Source organism: Balaenoptera borealis (assembly GCF_965194805.1).
Source record: "Balaenoptera borealis genome assembly, chromosome: 2".
In the NCBI taxonomy this organism is placed as follows: domain Eukaryota; kingdom Metazoa; phylum Chordata; class Mammalia; order Artiodactyla; family Balaenopteridae; genus Balaenoptera; species Balaenoptera borealis.
In genome coordinates, this window is record NC_138867.1 from 108,631,126 (window position 1) to 108,645,173 (window position 14,048).

The 14,048-nt window shown below is 37.4% G+C and overlaps 1 protein-coding gene across 5 annotated transcripts in view; it reads left to right on the forward strand.

Annotated features, from left to right (window-relative positions):
- The window catches only part of SLC27A6 (solute carrier family 27 member 6), a 57,296-nt gene that overhangs the window by 9,010 nt on the left and 34,238 nt on the right, over positions 1 to 14,048 (forward strand). For all 5 annotated transcript variants that reach the window (XM_082380790.1, XM_082380789.1, XM_082380787.1 and 2 more), the window contains exons 2-4: positions 2,333 to 2,536; positions 10,301 to 10,459; positions 11,758 to 11,882. In XM_082380790.1, coding sequence (XP_082236916.1) covers positions 2,333 to 2,536; positions 10,301 to 10,459; positions 11,758 to 11,882 — 488 coding nt within the window. The remainder of the gene's footprint in view (positions 1 to 2,332; positions 2,537 to 10,300; positions 10,460 to 11,757; positions 11,883 to 14,048) is intronic.

The following is a 14,048-nucleotide window of genomic DNA, read 5'->3' on the forward strand; positions in this document are numbered from 1 at the left end:
TCATTTGCTTGTCCTGGTTTTTCATTTATTTATGACTCGTCCTTCCCCTGGCATTGCTTGTGATTTTTCACTTCTTCTTCTCACCAAAGCAATCTGTATACAGCAGCATGCTGTGTATGCTCAGTACAAATAGATTTTTCTCTGGAATCTTACAGGTCATTTTATTTGGATTTGTTAAAGAAATAAAAATTAACTCAAAAAATTTCAAGCCCCAGTTTGCCTCCCCAACCCTGATATTTCAACTCCTTGTCATTTTTCTGTGTTTTTGCAGTTTTCTTGTGGGTTTTATTGTGAATTTCCTAGTCCTATTTGATGTATTTCTCTTGCTGCTTCTTTGTGAACAATTTGGGTTATGGATTTTGAGGTGGTAAATCATGAGTTTTTTTCAAATGTTTTGTATTATAGTAGAACTAAGTCAGGGCTGACAATGGCTTTTTGAAATAACGAGACAGTGATTTACATTTCCGGGAAGATGTTTAATGCAGCACCCTGAATTCAGCTTCAAAATAGAATATATCTGGTGATTACTTTTTATTTTTTGTTTAAAAATTATTTTAAAATGTAATTATTTAGATGGACAGGTTTATATTTACATGGACCTTATCATTCTGACCAGGGTATATTTTACATTTAATAATATTTTTTATCATTGATTTCTTTAATGAGGTAATATATAGGTTTTAGAGTTAGGTTAGACTAACAGTTCTGTCTGCCAACTTGTGACCTTGGTTGAATTAGTTTCCTAGGGCTGGTGTAATAAAATAACACAAACTGGGTAGCTTAAAATGACAGAAATTCATCCCCTCACAGATTTGGGGGCTAAAAGTACAAAATCAAAGTGTCTGCAGGGCCATGCTCCCACTGAAGGATCTAAGAAAGAATCTTTCCTCGCCTCTTCCTAGCTTCTGGTGGTTGCTGGTAATCGTTGGCGTTCCTTACATTAACTCTAAAAGGCCACTGCTTAATATCCCCGTGGATGTTAATGTAGATTTTAAGATAAATAATATAGGACTCAGAAATCGCTTTTATCTTAGAAAAGTATGATGTATTATAATACGGAAATAAAACTGGAGCACCCATGTAGAACATGAAAGTGGATCTTCACTGTTAAAGATCCATGTTAAAGGAAAGGAGTGTTACATTTTAAAAGAATTTAAAGAATATAAATAACTGTTTGTCTCTCTACTCCGGAAAAAAAATGAGGCCTCGCTCGCTTCCACCTCATCCAAGGAATGCCGATGCTCTGCTTCTTTTGTACCCCATAGAGTGCTAGATACCTTCACGCTGAATATTTCCTTCTCCAGGACCTGCACCCACCTTCCATCTCCCTCCTTCTCTACCACTACCCTCCTCCTGGACAGACGACAGTTTCTCCTACATTAAAGATCAAATTAAGAAGGTCTGATTCAGTCTCCCAGAGTGACTCAACAGTCTCCCTTCCACAGTTGCTCGTTTGTTAACGTGTACGGTAGATGCTTCCTGAGAGAAGTATCCCTTTTCCTTTCTCCAGTCTGAATTTCAACCCAGACCCTTGATCTTGTGAGGACCCCTAAGCTCTTCAGGCCTGAAGACACCCGTGTTTCTGGCTTTTCTACTCCTCTGCCTTCTTTTTTGCTTGACGTTGGTTCTAGCCAGGCCTTGGATCCCACTGCTGCTGACACAGGCTCTGCTTTCACCAGCCCACTCTCACCTGCCATGATCATAGCCTGCTGTGCACCATGGATCCTACTGCCTTTTCTGGAAGGCGTTCTTTTTCTCCTTTTGCTTTCAAAGACCTTTTACCTTTAATTATTCTAATCCAGAGAAAAGAGCATCTCTGGATCTCCTCATTTAACTTTTCACTCTGAAATGGTGTCTAAGCCATAATCTTGTGAATCTTGTGAATCCGGTCAGGTGTTTCTCCTGGATCATTACATTATAGTAGAACTAAACAGTGACAGACAGATGGCTTTTTGGAATAATGAGCTACTGAGTCGTATTTCAAGGAGAATGTTTAGTGCAGTGTCCTGAATTTAGATTTAAAGCAAAGTACGAAAATAGAGTTTTATTTAAAAATTGGGGGAAAAAACACAATCTGGATAATGGAATCTCCAAAGTTCAATTTGAATTGGGCTATTTGCATTGATTACATCAGGTAATAACTAGATTTTCCTTTCCTTTGGTCATGTTGAAACATACTCATAAAATGGCTGGGATGTTACTTATCCAACGTGGAAAGGAAGTAAGCGTTGTATTTACGTATCATCCCTGTTCCAACATGCAAAAGAACACACAAGGTGAGTGCTTTGAGATTTATGTCTTATTTACTTATGCCTAATCCTTTGGCTTTCAGATTTGCTTGGAACTATAGAGGAGATCCTTCCGAGCCTCCCAGGAGATATCAGTGTTTGGGCAATGAAAGAGTCTGTTCCGGAAGGCATAATTTCACTCAAAGAAAAACTGAGCACAGCATCTGACAGCCAGGTGCCACACAGCCACCATGTTGCCTCAAACCTCAAGGCTCCTTATCTTTATATTTTCACTTCTGGAACAACAGGTAAGATCCATTTGTTCTTGAAACTTAAGAAGAACGCAGCGTATTTGCAAAGCAGCAGTTTCAGGCAGATCTCTGCCACGTGTAGTTGTAACTGAGCAAACAACTCATGTGCCCTTGACACAGAAAGCCACACTCTGACAGTGGGAGTCTGCAGCCCAGTAAGGATTTATTGCAGGGCGCCCAGCCTCAGATCCACTCCAACTTGATCTTTGAGTTAGGAGTTTCTTAAAGCGGAAGAACAAAGAAGCTAGGGTTAATCATCAGCTTGTGACATTTCTGTGACAGTTTCTCGGGAAGTCAGGCTGTCTCTGGTTTACAACTCTCTGACCAGGTGGTCCATGGCTTGAGGATCTGTGAGCTCATCTCGCCCTGGAGAAACAACCTGAGTTTACACGTTAATGATATCTATAATAGCTACTTGAGTACATTAACTATGTTATCCGCAAGAGCAATTTTAGTCATCTGACTCTGGTTGATTATTGTTCAGTTAGCCCAGAATTGAGGTCAGAGGGGACAAGAAAGGAAACAAAGCTTTGGATATAGAGAGATTAATCATAAAGTTGGTAAGAGAACTTGGTTTTAGGGGGGCTTGGTTTCATAGTCACGAGACATCTCAGAAAGCATGCATCCAAGAAGGCCTGGGGTTCTTAGATCTTTGAACTCCCAAACTTGGATGAAAAAGGTAATTGCTTTAACTTTAACTTGACAAGTCACCATGTTCACTTGGCCATTGTCTCGTGTGGAAAGATTTTCTTCAAGTTTGGTAGTACAAATGGCACAGGAATGTGTGAAGACTTGAGCCAACCCAGTTGCTCAGAGTGTGGAATTTGGCCAGCTTCTTCGGCAGGATCTTTGCTAGCTTCCCTTAGATGCCTAATGTATAAAATGAAAAGATTAGTTTAAATAGTTTGTAATTATCCTGCTGGATTAAAAAATCCATTAGTCTACTTTAAAACAATTTTCTATATTCTTGTATAAAATGTTAAATCCTAAGCACAATCCAAGTATGGCTGCAATTGAAGCACCTGTAGCTGGCTCTCCTCCTTTTCCATAAGTTGATTGGAACATGTGAGAAGCAGGAAATCTTGAAGGCATTGCAGGTTTGAGGAAGGATACAAAATAGAATCAAGTAACTAAACTTTCCTTTTTTTAGGTAAACAACAACACACACACACAAAGAATATGAAACTACTTGAGAATTCAAAAGAAATGTTAAACTTAATTGATTCTTAAGAAAAATTTAATGATATTTTTGGTAGTCTAAGTAAGCTTTTGTAATTAGTTTGAAGATGACTGGGAGTTTGAATTAGAGGCATATTAAAAATATTGGTACTAATTTCTCTTGCACAGGTAGTATTGTAGGCAAAACTACTATTGCATTGGTAAAGTTTTCTTACTTTTTTCTTTTTTTTTCCTATTTGGAGGCTAACAATGATCTCCTCTATACTGGAGAGTAGACTATGGTTTTCTTTTTAACTTTGCAACAGCTTTGATAAGTGAACTAGGAAATGCTAATATGTATCAAGTCACCAGCATAAATTCAGACTGACTTTGGACTTTGAAAGAGACAATAAAATTCTGGAAATTATATGCTTTGAAAACTTCCAAGGGAAGGTACTTGACCAATTTGTCTTTATGGTGTTTTCTTGTAAAAATAGAAAGTGACTCTGGTCTTCAAAACAATCTTTACCACTCCCCCCCTCCCTCCAACCCCCCTCCCCACCCCAAAAGAGAATAGTGTGGAGCAGACTATTACATCTTTTTTTCTTGAAGATCTCTTAAAACCAGAGTGTTTGGTACATTTGCACAACAGGCTGAAAGCAAAAGTGCTATTAATTTTTTCTGTTTGATATTTATTTGTATTAAAGTTATACAGCACAGAGATGAAAAATTCTAATAGTTTTAAAAATTTTAGAGAAAAATACCCTGCTTACCCCTCTATTTCTCCATCCCGAAACCAATTATATTCAGTATTTTTAGATCTTTCTTTCTGTAATCACCTCCATTTATCTAAATAGATTTATTAATAGTATTTTACTGGATACTTAATAGGTACCTACTAAAAAGTATGTACTGCTTTTCCACAATGGAAATGAGGATTTTCTCTTCTTTCTTTACCACTCTCTCCCTCCACTCATTTCTTTCTCTCTGGTGCAGATACTTTCTCTCCCCAACATCACCCTAATATTGTTTCATCATAAATTTTTATTTGATTGGTATCAGTATCAATTAACTTAGTAAATACTATTTCTTGCTGAGCTCTATAGTATAACAAAATTATATTTATTTCCTTTCATGTAAAACTCTCCCCAACCTTGAATTAATCATTTGTTTTTGTTTGTTTGCTTACTTAGTTTTCTATACACCTATAAATGGTTCGTACCCATCCCTTTATCAAAAAGTAACTCACCTTTAGATATTGAAAAGCTAGTCTGTATTTTGTCAAGCCCATGTTCTTGGCTGCATCCTTCCCAGAGCTTTCCTCCGTACGATTCCAGTCTTGACATGTTGCTCTCTTACTGTCCTGGGTTCATTCCTCACCATCGCCCTGAGAATTCCCTTCAACTCTTTTCTTTTTTTCTGATCCCCTGATTCTTAGATTCTAAATTCATTTCCTTAGTTTGCTTTTCATTTTATCACTGCACTGCTTTCATTAGCTGCTTGATAAAGAGTATTTAGTAGGTACGTTTTAAGTCCTTATATGCCTGAAAGTGTCTTTTTCTACCCTTACACTTGTTTGTATGGAATTCTAGATTAGAAATGATATTGATGCAGGAGTTTGAAGGCATTGCTTTTTTATCTTCTGTCTTCCAGTACACATACTGAGAAGTCTTTTTCTTTCTGATTTCTAATCCTTTACTTGCAACCTGGTATTGTTTTTCTTTCTTTCTTTTTTGGGATTTTTAGAATCTTTTATTAGCCTTCAGTAATCTATGATATCATGATTATTTGTACTGGAACCAGTCTTATCCATTTTGCTGGTAAATTTGTAAGCCTTTTAAATCTAGAAACTCATGTCTTGCAAGTCTAGGTACTTGAAAATTTTTTTTTAAAGGTGTCTACATATTCTTCTTTTTCCTTCTTTATTTCTATTCTTTCTGCCCATTCCCTCCTTCTATTATATTTGTTTGCTTGTTCGTTCTTTTATCTTTGGAACTCTAACTTTTTAAAGATTGGCCTCCTTGCACTGAGTTATTAATTTTCTAATCTTTTATAACCTATTTTCCTTCTCTTACCTTTTGATTTACTTTTTTTAAGTGCAAAACAATAAATTTTTATTTGTTCACAGTTAAACACAAGCAACTGCCTTGATATTTTAGAGCATTCTAGGAATGCTCTAAAAAGCAAAAGCAAACCCTTTTGAATCCAATTCCCATTCACTGAGATTATACCATTTCCTCTTGCAGTTCACGTTTATGGCATCTGATGTGGATTGTTTGACATGCTTTTAAAATCAAGATGGGAAGGTGTAAACGTTTTGACAATAGATTACTTTCTAAAATTTAGCTTTTAGCAGTCAGCCAAAAACAAAATCTGTTTTTCACTGATGGGACCCCTTGATTTACTTTTTGAGGGATTTATCTTTTAGCCCTTGTGTTCTCTTAATATTTCTCATTTTGTAGCATGTTATTTTTGTATTATTGATACTTCATTGTCTCATACCTCTCAGAATATTAATATTTTTTGAAAATTTCTCCTCTCTACCTTGTCTCTATTTTTCTCTGACATCCTTTTATCTTTTGTTTTATGTTGGTCTCTGTTCTTTACCCTAGAGGATTTCCTCAAGTATCTGGTGACCTTTGGCTGTGCATATTTAAAATGCAGCCACCAAAACACACACACACAAAAACAAACCAAATCCTAACTAGAAGCTCTGTGTGATTGAGTGGGATTATGGGCTGGTTAGTTTCATTGTTCACGACATTTTGTTGGGAGATTCGTGACTGTCAGTTTTTACTTCTGGGCGCTTTAGATTCCTCAGATAAGAATCTTGAAGGGAGAACTAGTCAAGTGTAAAAAGGGAGCTGGAGAAGGATGCAGACTTCTCTTATTCTCCCTACTTGTTCAACCTCTCTTCTTCCTGGTGTTTCCAGAGGCTCATGTTTTCCCAGAGAATACATATCAGATCTTATACCAGTGTGGAGGAAGCAATCTGGGGCTGTAATTTTATTTTATTTTATGTTTTGCATTGTAAAATTTCAAAAGCATTTACTGACATTCTTCCAAATTTGGATTGTGAATGATCTTATACAGGGAAAGTTATACAAAAATCATCTCTTGTTAGCTTAAAGTTCTGAGCAACATGGGGTCTTGTAGAGATCAAAGCAGAGCAACATACAGAATTAGGCATATAGTAGATGTCATGCTTTATAAATACAAAGCTATCAAAGAATGTAAAATCACATTTTTTACTGACTAGGGCCCTTGGACTCTTTAATCAATAGAAATTAATTAAGTTCTACTCAATAGAAATTGATTAAGTTCTACTCAATAGAAATTGATAAGAGGTCAGATGAGGAATTCATGCTAGGCTTTATTGGGACTCATGCTGCAGCATGAGGAAATGAAAACAAGTAACAGGTGCCCTTACCCACTCCCTGAGGAGGGACTGGTTCCTTAAATAGGGTGAGGGTAGTGGTGGATTGGTGGGTCAGGCTGGAGGGTGGCTCAGGTGGTCTGCCCACCCCCTTGGTGGTAATGTGTGCAGGAATCATGTGCAGGACCCTGCTTTTGCTCCGGGCACCTCAGAAATGGCAGTTGATTTGTGGCCTTTTTGTATTTTATTGTTCATAATTGCCTCAACTGTGCATGCATGCAGTTATTTTTAGCCCCTTATAGTTTCTTTGTATTCCGTTGCTCAAGGTGAAGCAACTCCAATAAAGGATCCCAGGCACCAGCTCCCAGTCTGTCTCAAGTTGAGCCTTGTTAGAGACTTAATTGACATTTTTTATTAAAAGCATCTCTCTTGTTCTCTCTCTCTAATATAAGCTGATGTTTTGCAACTCAAAACCCAGAGCTGAATTAAGTGATGATAATTGTAATGAACATGAAAATTTATATTAGTATGTCACCTATTATCATAAAAATCACTGATTCTCACATAAAAATCTTATAATGTTGATAACGATGAAGGTGTTGGTGCAAGTTACGAAGTGATGTAAATAAATGAGACTTGGAAAAGTTAAATGATGGCAGTAGAGTTTGCTCATAGGCCCTTTCAGGCAGGTTATAAGGGAGCATTTTGGATTATATTGAATCTTTCCTAATCATTTTACTACTATGAAGTCCTGTTTGCCCAAGCTCACCAAAATATTATATCCATGGACCCAGGAACAGACTTAGAATGTCTCTGAGTAAGGAAAGGATTGAGGTCAGTTTTTATACCATTCACGTGTCTTTGACCTGGGAGATTCTGTGAGATCTTGATGAACAAGGGGTGATTCCCTTATCTATGACTCTGATGGAATTGCTTCTTAAACAGAACTCCCATTTAGCTCCCTCTTTATAGTTCCATATTGATATTCCACTCTGGGGGGTACCTGGTCATCAAGTTTCTGAGCCTCGCTGGGGTTCTGTGGGAGCAAACCAACTTTCTTCAAGGCTTCAGCTTAGGTTTCATCTTCTTGGGTCTGCTGTGTCAGTCACCAGTTGTCCATCTGCCTTTCTATTTTTTCCTTCCTTCCTTCCTTCCTTCCTTCCTTCCTTCCTTCCTTCCTTCCTTCCTTCCTTCCTTCCCTCCCTCCCTCCCTCCCTGCACCGGGTCTTAGTTGTGGCATGTGAATTCTTAGTTGCGGTACGCATATGGGATCTAGTTCCCCGACGAACCTGGGCCCTCTGCGTTGGGAGTGCAGAGTCCTACCCACTGGACCACCAGGGAAGTCCCCATCTGCCTTTCTAAAATTGTGTTGCTGTCATCTCCAATTCCATTCTTTTGGCCTATGTATGTGTTCAGTCTGCCAACTTCTAGTTCTGTTGTCGCTCACTGAAATTGGTTAGGTGCCTGAAGATCTCTAGGAAAGGCTATTTACACCTGGACAGAGCAGCCTTACCTTCAGCCACTCCGGTAAGTAGAGGGAGGAGGAAAAAGACAGAACTGCCTTCCGTGCTGCGCCTGGGGCCAGTTGCTATCACCATCTAAGTCTCTATTTACTTTTGTCTCTCCTTCTCCTTAATCTTATGGATTCTTTCCTTTTTCCAAAATTATCCCTGAATTCCCCAGATTTTTTCATGCCTGCCCCTGAATTGGTTTTCTCTTGATATCATCTGTTCCTCCTTCTTCCTGCTAATCCCCAATTCACTGGACACAGCCTCACTCCCACCTTTATGCCTGGACCTTATCCCAGTGGCCTCCTCACATCTGCGGACATGTGGAGAGTTTCAATGCTAGGGATTCATAGAAGGTTAGAAGAACAAAGGACTCAGGAGACCATCTAAGGTAGCATTTCTCCAAGCATGTGGCACAGCATGTCCCTTCATGCCTACAAAGAAGGGAAATAAAAGTTGAAAAGGGGCTTTATGACCACATAAGCTTGAGAAACATCATTGAAAAAATAGTAACATTTCTGTACTGTTGGGCTTGTCGAAAGCTTTAATATGTTAATGTGCTTTCTAACTCTTCCAAGAAGGGACTCTAAATTGCAGTTTTAACAAGCTTCATTTATTCTGTTGGTTCTTCTTTCCTTTAAAACTTTAAACTCCATGAGCCTTTGATCACTTTCATTTGTTGGATAAGCTCCTATCTGTTGTCTCCTTTATCAAAAAGTCTGAGTACCTTGAATGGTTTAATAATAAATTAATGAGATCATTATTCACTTAAAGCTAACCAAATTAGGAATGAAAACATGACTAATTCGCTCACTAAAGTGCTTTACAGGAGTGACATAAGCACACAGGTGGAAAATAACTAGATAAAGCATCCTTCTTTTTTCGACATACCTCCAACTGAAAAGTTATTTTTAAGGCTGGGTTGCCATGAGATCAGGAACAATATGGAAAGTAGGGAATATGGTGACTGAAGAACAGTAGGTGGGAACTTCTCAGAAGCAGAAAATGCATAAATATTTGATTCTCTCAATGAAGAAAAGAAAGGCATTGCATTATCAAGAATCAAGGATGCTAGTCTCACTCAAAATCTTTATACATGGCTTTGACAAGAAATTTTGGAGGGGTTCCCTGTGCATGTGGATGACAATAAACTCTTTTAGGGTGTGAGATGCCAACCTATCAGGAAAAGCCACAGAAACTTCTTTTGAAAAAATGAATTATTTTGAATAATAAATGAATTTTGGTTAGGATGGTAAGCAAGATCATGCCAATTTTGTGTATGAGATCTTCCAGTTAATGGAAATGGAGCACAAAGCCTGTCAGAAAATGTCAAAGCAGGTGCAGCAGCAAGGCAGACTTGAGGTTAACCCTGGTGAGTGTCTGGAAGTCACTGTAAACTGGAGTTCATAGCTACATGTGCTGCTGTCACCAAAAACCCATGACAACTTGGGCTTTATTTGGTAAATATGTTGAACCAGAGAAGGAATGATGTATTTTTGGCATCTTTATAGCAGATACGACTCTTTGAACCTTACAAGATCTCAAACTCTATGTAGATCTAAGATTCTAGAGATTAATTACAGTTGTAGCTGACATTTGCATGACCCCTTTTACCAACGATACAGACTATTTTGATGTATTTTTGTCTCAACTGCTGTTGTAGTTGATACCAGCATAGTATCTATTCTATTATTTATTTATTTTTTTCTTTTCTTCTAGGTCTCCCAAAAGCAGCTGTGATTTGTCAGCTGCAGGCTATGAAGGGTTCTGCTGGATTATGGGCTTTTGGTTGTACTTCCGATGACATCATTTATATAACCCTTCCTCTGTATCATAGTTCAGGATCTCTCCTGGGAATTGGTGGATGTATTGAGTTAGGTAAGCTTTTATATTCTGTTTCATAAGTTCTCAAAATGCCTAATAATTGGAACTTGCCTTCATTAAAGTTCAAAACTCTATCAGTAGAATTCAGAGTGATCGTGTGCATGTTATACAATTATAAAAAAATATTTATTAAAAGGACACAATTTCATCACATACTTCAGTGTATGCCTGAAGTGGAAAGAGCAGTAATTTGGCCTCGTGGTTGGATCTGGCTGTTGACAGGGCTTCCCTCTCCATGTGGTCGCTCACCCTTGAGTGGTTGCCGCCCCTGTCCTTAAATGGTGGTAGGAGCCTTCCCAGAGGGTGAACTCAGAAGCTGTGTAGCTCTTAAGTCTTAGCCTCGTCGGAAGTAACATGGATCATTTCACCTGCATTTTGTTGATCAAAGCAAGTCACAAGCCAGTTTAAATTCAAGATTTGAAGAGTGGGGAAAGAGAACCCACTTCTTGAAGGGAAGGGTGGCAAATTCACATTGCAAAGGTAAGGGCGTAGGAGAAATTGTTGAGGCTATCTTTGCAAACAGTGTATCCCAGATACCCAAGAAGTCAGTTGGTAGAGCTGGTGACTCAGTAGATTCCATTCATAACTATGCTGAGATTATGTGTCTGTTACTAGTTAGCCCAGAAATAATATACAGAGATAATTCACCATTATTTATATATGTCTAAAATACTATAAAGTAATCTTATAGAATAGTATATTTAAAATATGATCAATGCCCACAATAAATAAAGATGAGGGTCAAGACTTTAGCATTTTCCTTGGAACATATTCATATGACTTACATTGTTATTAAAATTAGGTTGTTAAAGTTAGCAGTCATTATTGAACCTTTTTGTTGGTGCTTTCATACTAACGCTACCTTACTAACTCTCAATCTCAAACTATATTGAGACTGCTTAAAAGTTTTTAAAAATGAATACTATGTATATATTCAATGTCGAAAGTAAGTGAATATTCTTGGTTTCTGTGAAGAAGGATGACCTTATCTATATTCATGCTCTAATACTTGTAATTCTCCTACTTATTTTGGCTGCTTCTTTCATCCCATGTATTGCAAAGAGTATATCTACAGTCAAAATATAGAATTACAACATGAATATTTTTAAAAGACTTATTGGACTGTAAGATTAATGTTTTCAAATGAGCTTGATATAAATGGCCACTGATGGATTATAAAAGCCTTGAAAGTGAGCAAAAGTGTTCTAGACAGAGCAACATCATTTGTGTTTTATGTTAATTCTGCCCTTGAATTTTTTTTCCCTTTTGCCTTTTTATACCTTTTCTTGTAGGTGCTACTTGTGTGTTAAAGAAGAAATTTTCAGCAAGCCAATTTTGGAACGACTGCAGAAAGTATAATGTGACTGTGTTTCAGTACATTGGAGAACTTTGTCGCTACCTTTGCAAACAACCTAAGGTAAGAGTAATCATTGTCAGAGAGAAAAAGTAATTTCAGAAAGAAAAAGAAAATAATTGAGAGAAAATAATTTTTGTTTGCTTATACTCCATTTTCTTCCAGAGCATAGTTTAACTGACTTACAAAGATGTATGCAAAACCGCAAGATAAAATGAGTATAAAACAAGTCAGAGAAAATAAAAGGAGGATACCAGGAATGTACTGTGTTTTATATTGAGGCAGGAGAAGACAGACTCGTAATCCAGTCCCCTTCATGTTTAGACGGATTAAAATTTCTGTAAACATAGCATGCATCTGATTATGAAATTATTTTCTGTCTACAGAAAGCAGTTATTCCAAGGGTTGAATTAGATCATCTTTTAAAATGCTGGTCTTTAAATAACACACAAAAACTAATAACAATGGTTATACTTGTTTTTCTATTTGTTTTCTTTTGAATAAGCGATTAGATTAGAATATCTTTTTGCTTGGTTTTGCTGTAAACTTAAAAAGAAACTTTGCTTTGATTTGCACTTGTCTCCCCACCACCTCAAGCAATCATTTCCATGAAATTATGATAAATTGCCCCCTTCTGAAAATAGACCGGCAGAGACAGTTACATTAGCCTAAAGCTTGTCTTTATTAGTTCGTTTGCTTTTTTGCCCTCAGAAGTTGTTGTCCTTTTCCTGGTCTCATTTGTATTTTGAGATGCTTATTTTTTCACTGTCTGATTGTCTAAGCATTCTTGAGGCTACAAGGAAGGGACTCTGCCTGTAATCAAATCAAAACCAGCCCCCTTGAAGGATGGTGACAGAGGTTGCCTTCCTTTACCCACAGCACAACTGAGACGAGGCTGGAGGCATTTAAATAAGACTTTATTAAAGATATGGAATTACACAGGAGAGATAACACAGAGAAGAATCTGAAGCTGGATAATCTTATTTACAAAATGCCTGTAAATTTAAGCTTGGAGTTTGCCATGGAGAGACCTTCCATCTAACTCCTGACCTGCCTCCTTGTGGGAGAAGCCATCCTTCCTCTTTTTTTGGTCAGGAGTACTTCAAATAGCTAAAGATTCCCCACATCCATTCCTAAGACAAGGAGTCCCAGAAAAGTGTTTTAGCTTTTTCACCTTTATTTTCCTCCAGGAGATTTTGCCAATATCAGAGTAGTGGTCTTACCTGAGGATTCCCAGTAGAATAATTATAATGCCACAAGCTACAAATTTTCTCTTATAGTTTTCATTGTATTCTTTGATGATATGATATCTGGACTATGTAATTTAAGGAATTAATGCCCTCCAGTAAAATGAAAGCCTCCTTCAGTATAGGACATAGTAAGCACTACCTAATGAACTTCTTCATGGCTTTTCTAGACCGTGCCCCCAGCCATTCTTATTTCCTCTCATCTTTTATTAGCAACATTAACTTTTGCAAGATCATTTGCTCTGTAAGTTTTTATTGAATAGTTGGATTCATGCATTAATTTTTTTCTGAAGTTTTACCACCTTAAACGATGCTGTACTTCGTATCTTCATGGAATATAGTCAGTGTAGGGCCTCAGAAGTGAAGGTAGTCAAAGGGCATGGGTATTTTGGTGATTTTTTTATGGCATATTTCCAGAGTGCTGTTCAGAGTGGTGGATGTGATTTAGAATCTCATCGACAATGTGGGAGTATGCCCACTGCACAGTCTCTTATCGATACTGAGTGGTATTAAAAATAGTGGTCTTCCAGCGTCCTTCATGGAAAACTAGACACTAGTTGTTTTTGTTGTTGTTGTTGTCAGTCAGTAACACTTACATTTTACTTACGTGGGTAACACCTAAAACACGTTATGCTTTTTAAGCTTCCTCAAAAGTCCCTGTAGGATGGAGAACAGGGAGAATAGGCCAGTTTCCATGGCCCACCCTGTCAAATATGGTAGATGAAACCCAACTTGCTTGGGCTTCGTAGTGATATTCTGTTTGAACAAAGAACGTCCTGTTTTTTTAAAAAAATGAGGAAAAGATTTCTAATTTTATTTATAATTTTATAGACTAGAAACAAACATATTTTTAGTTTCTTTGTTAAGATTACTGGCAAGGTGGGATACTTTTCTAGCTGTATTTCCCTTTTAAAATACCTCCTCTGAGTCTTTTACTCATTTATCTCTTTGGCACATAATGTTTTATCTTATTCATTTGAGC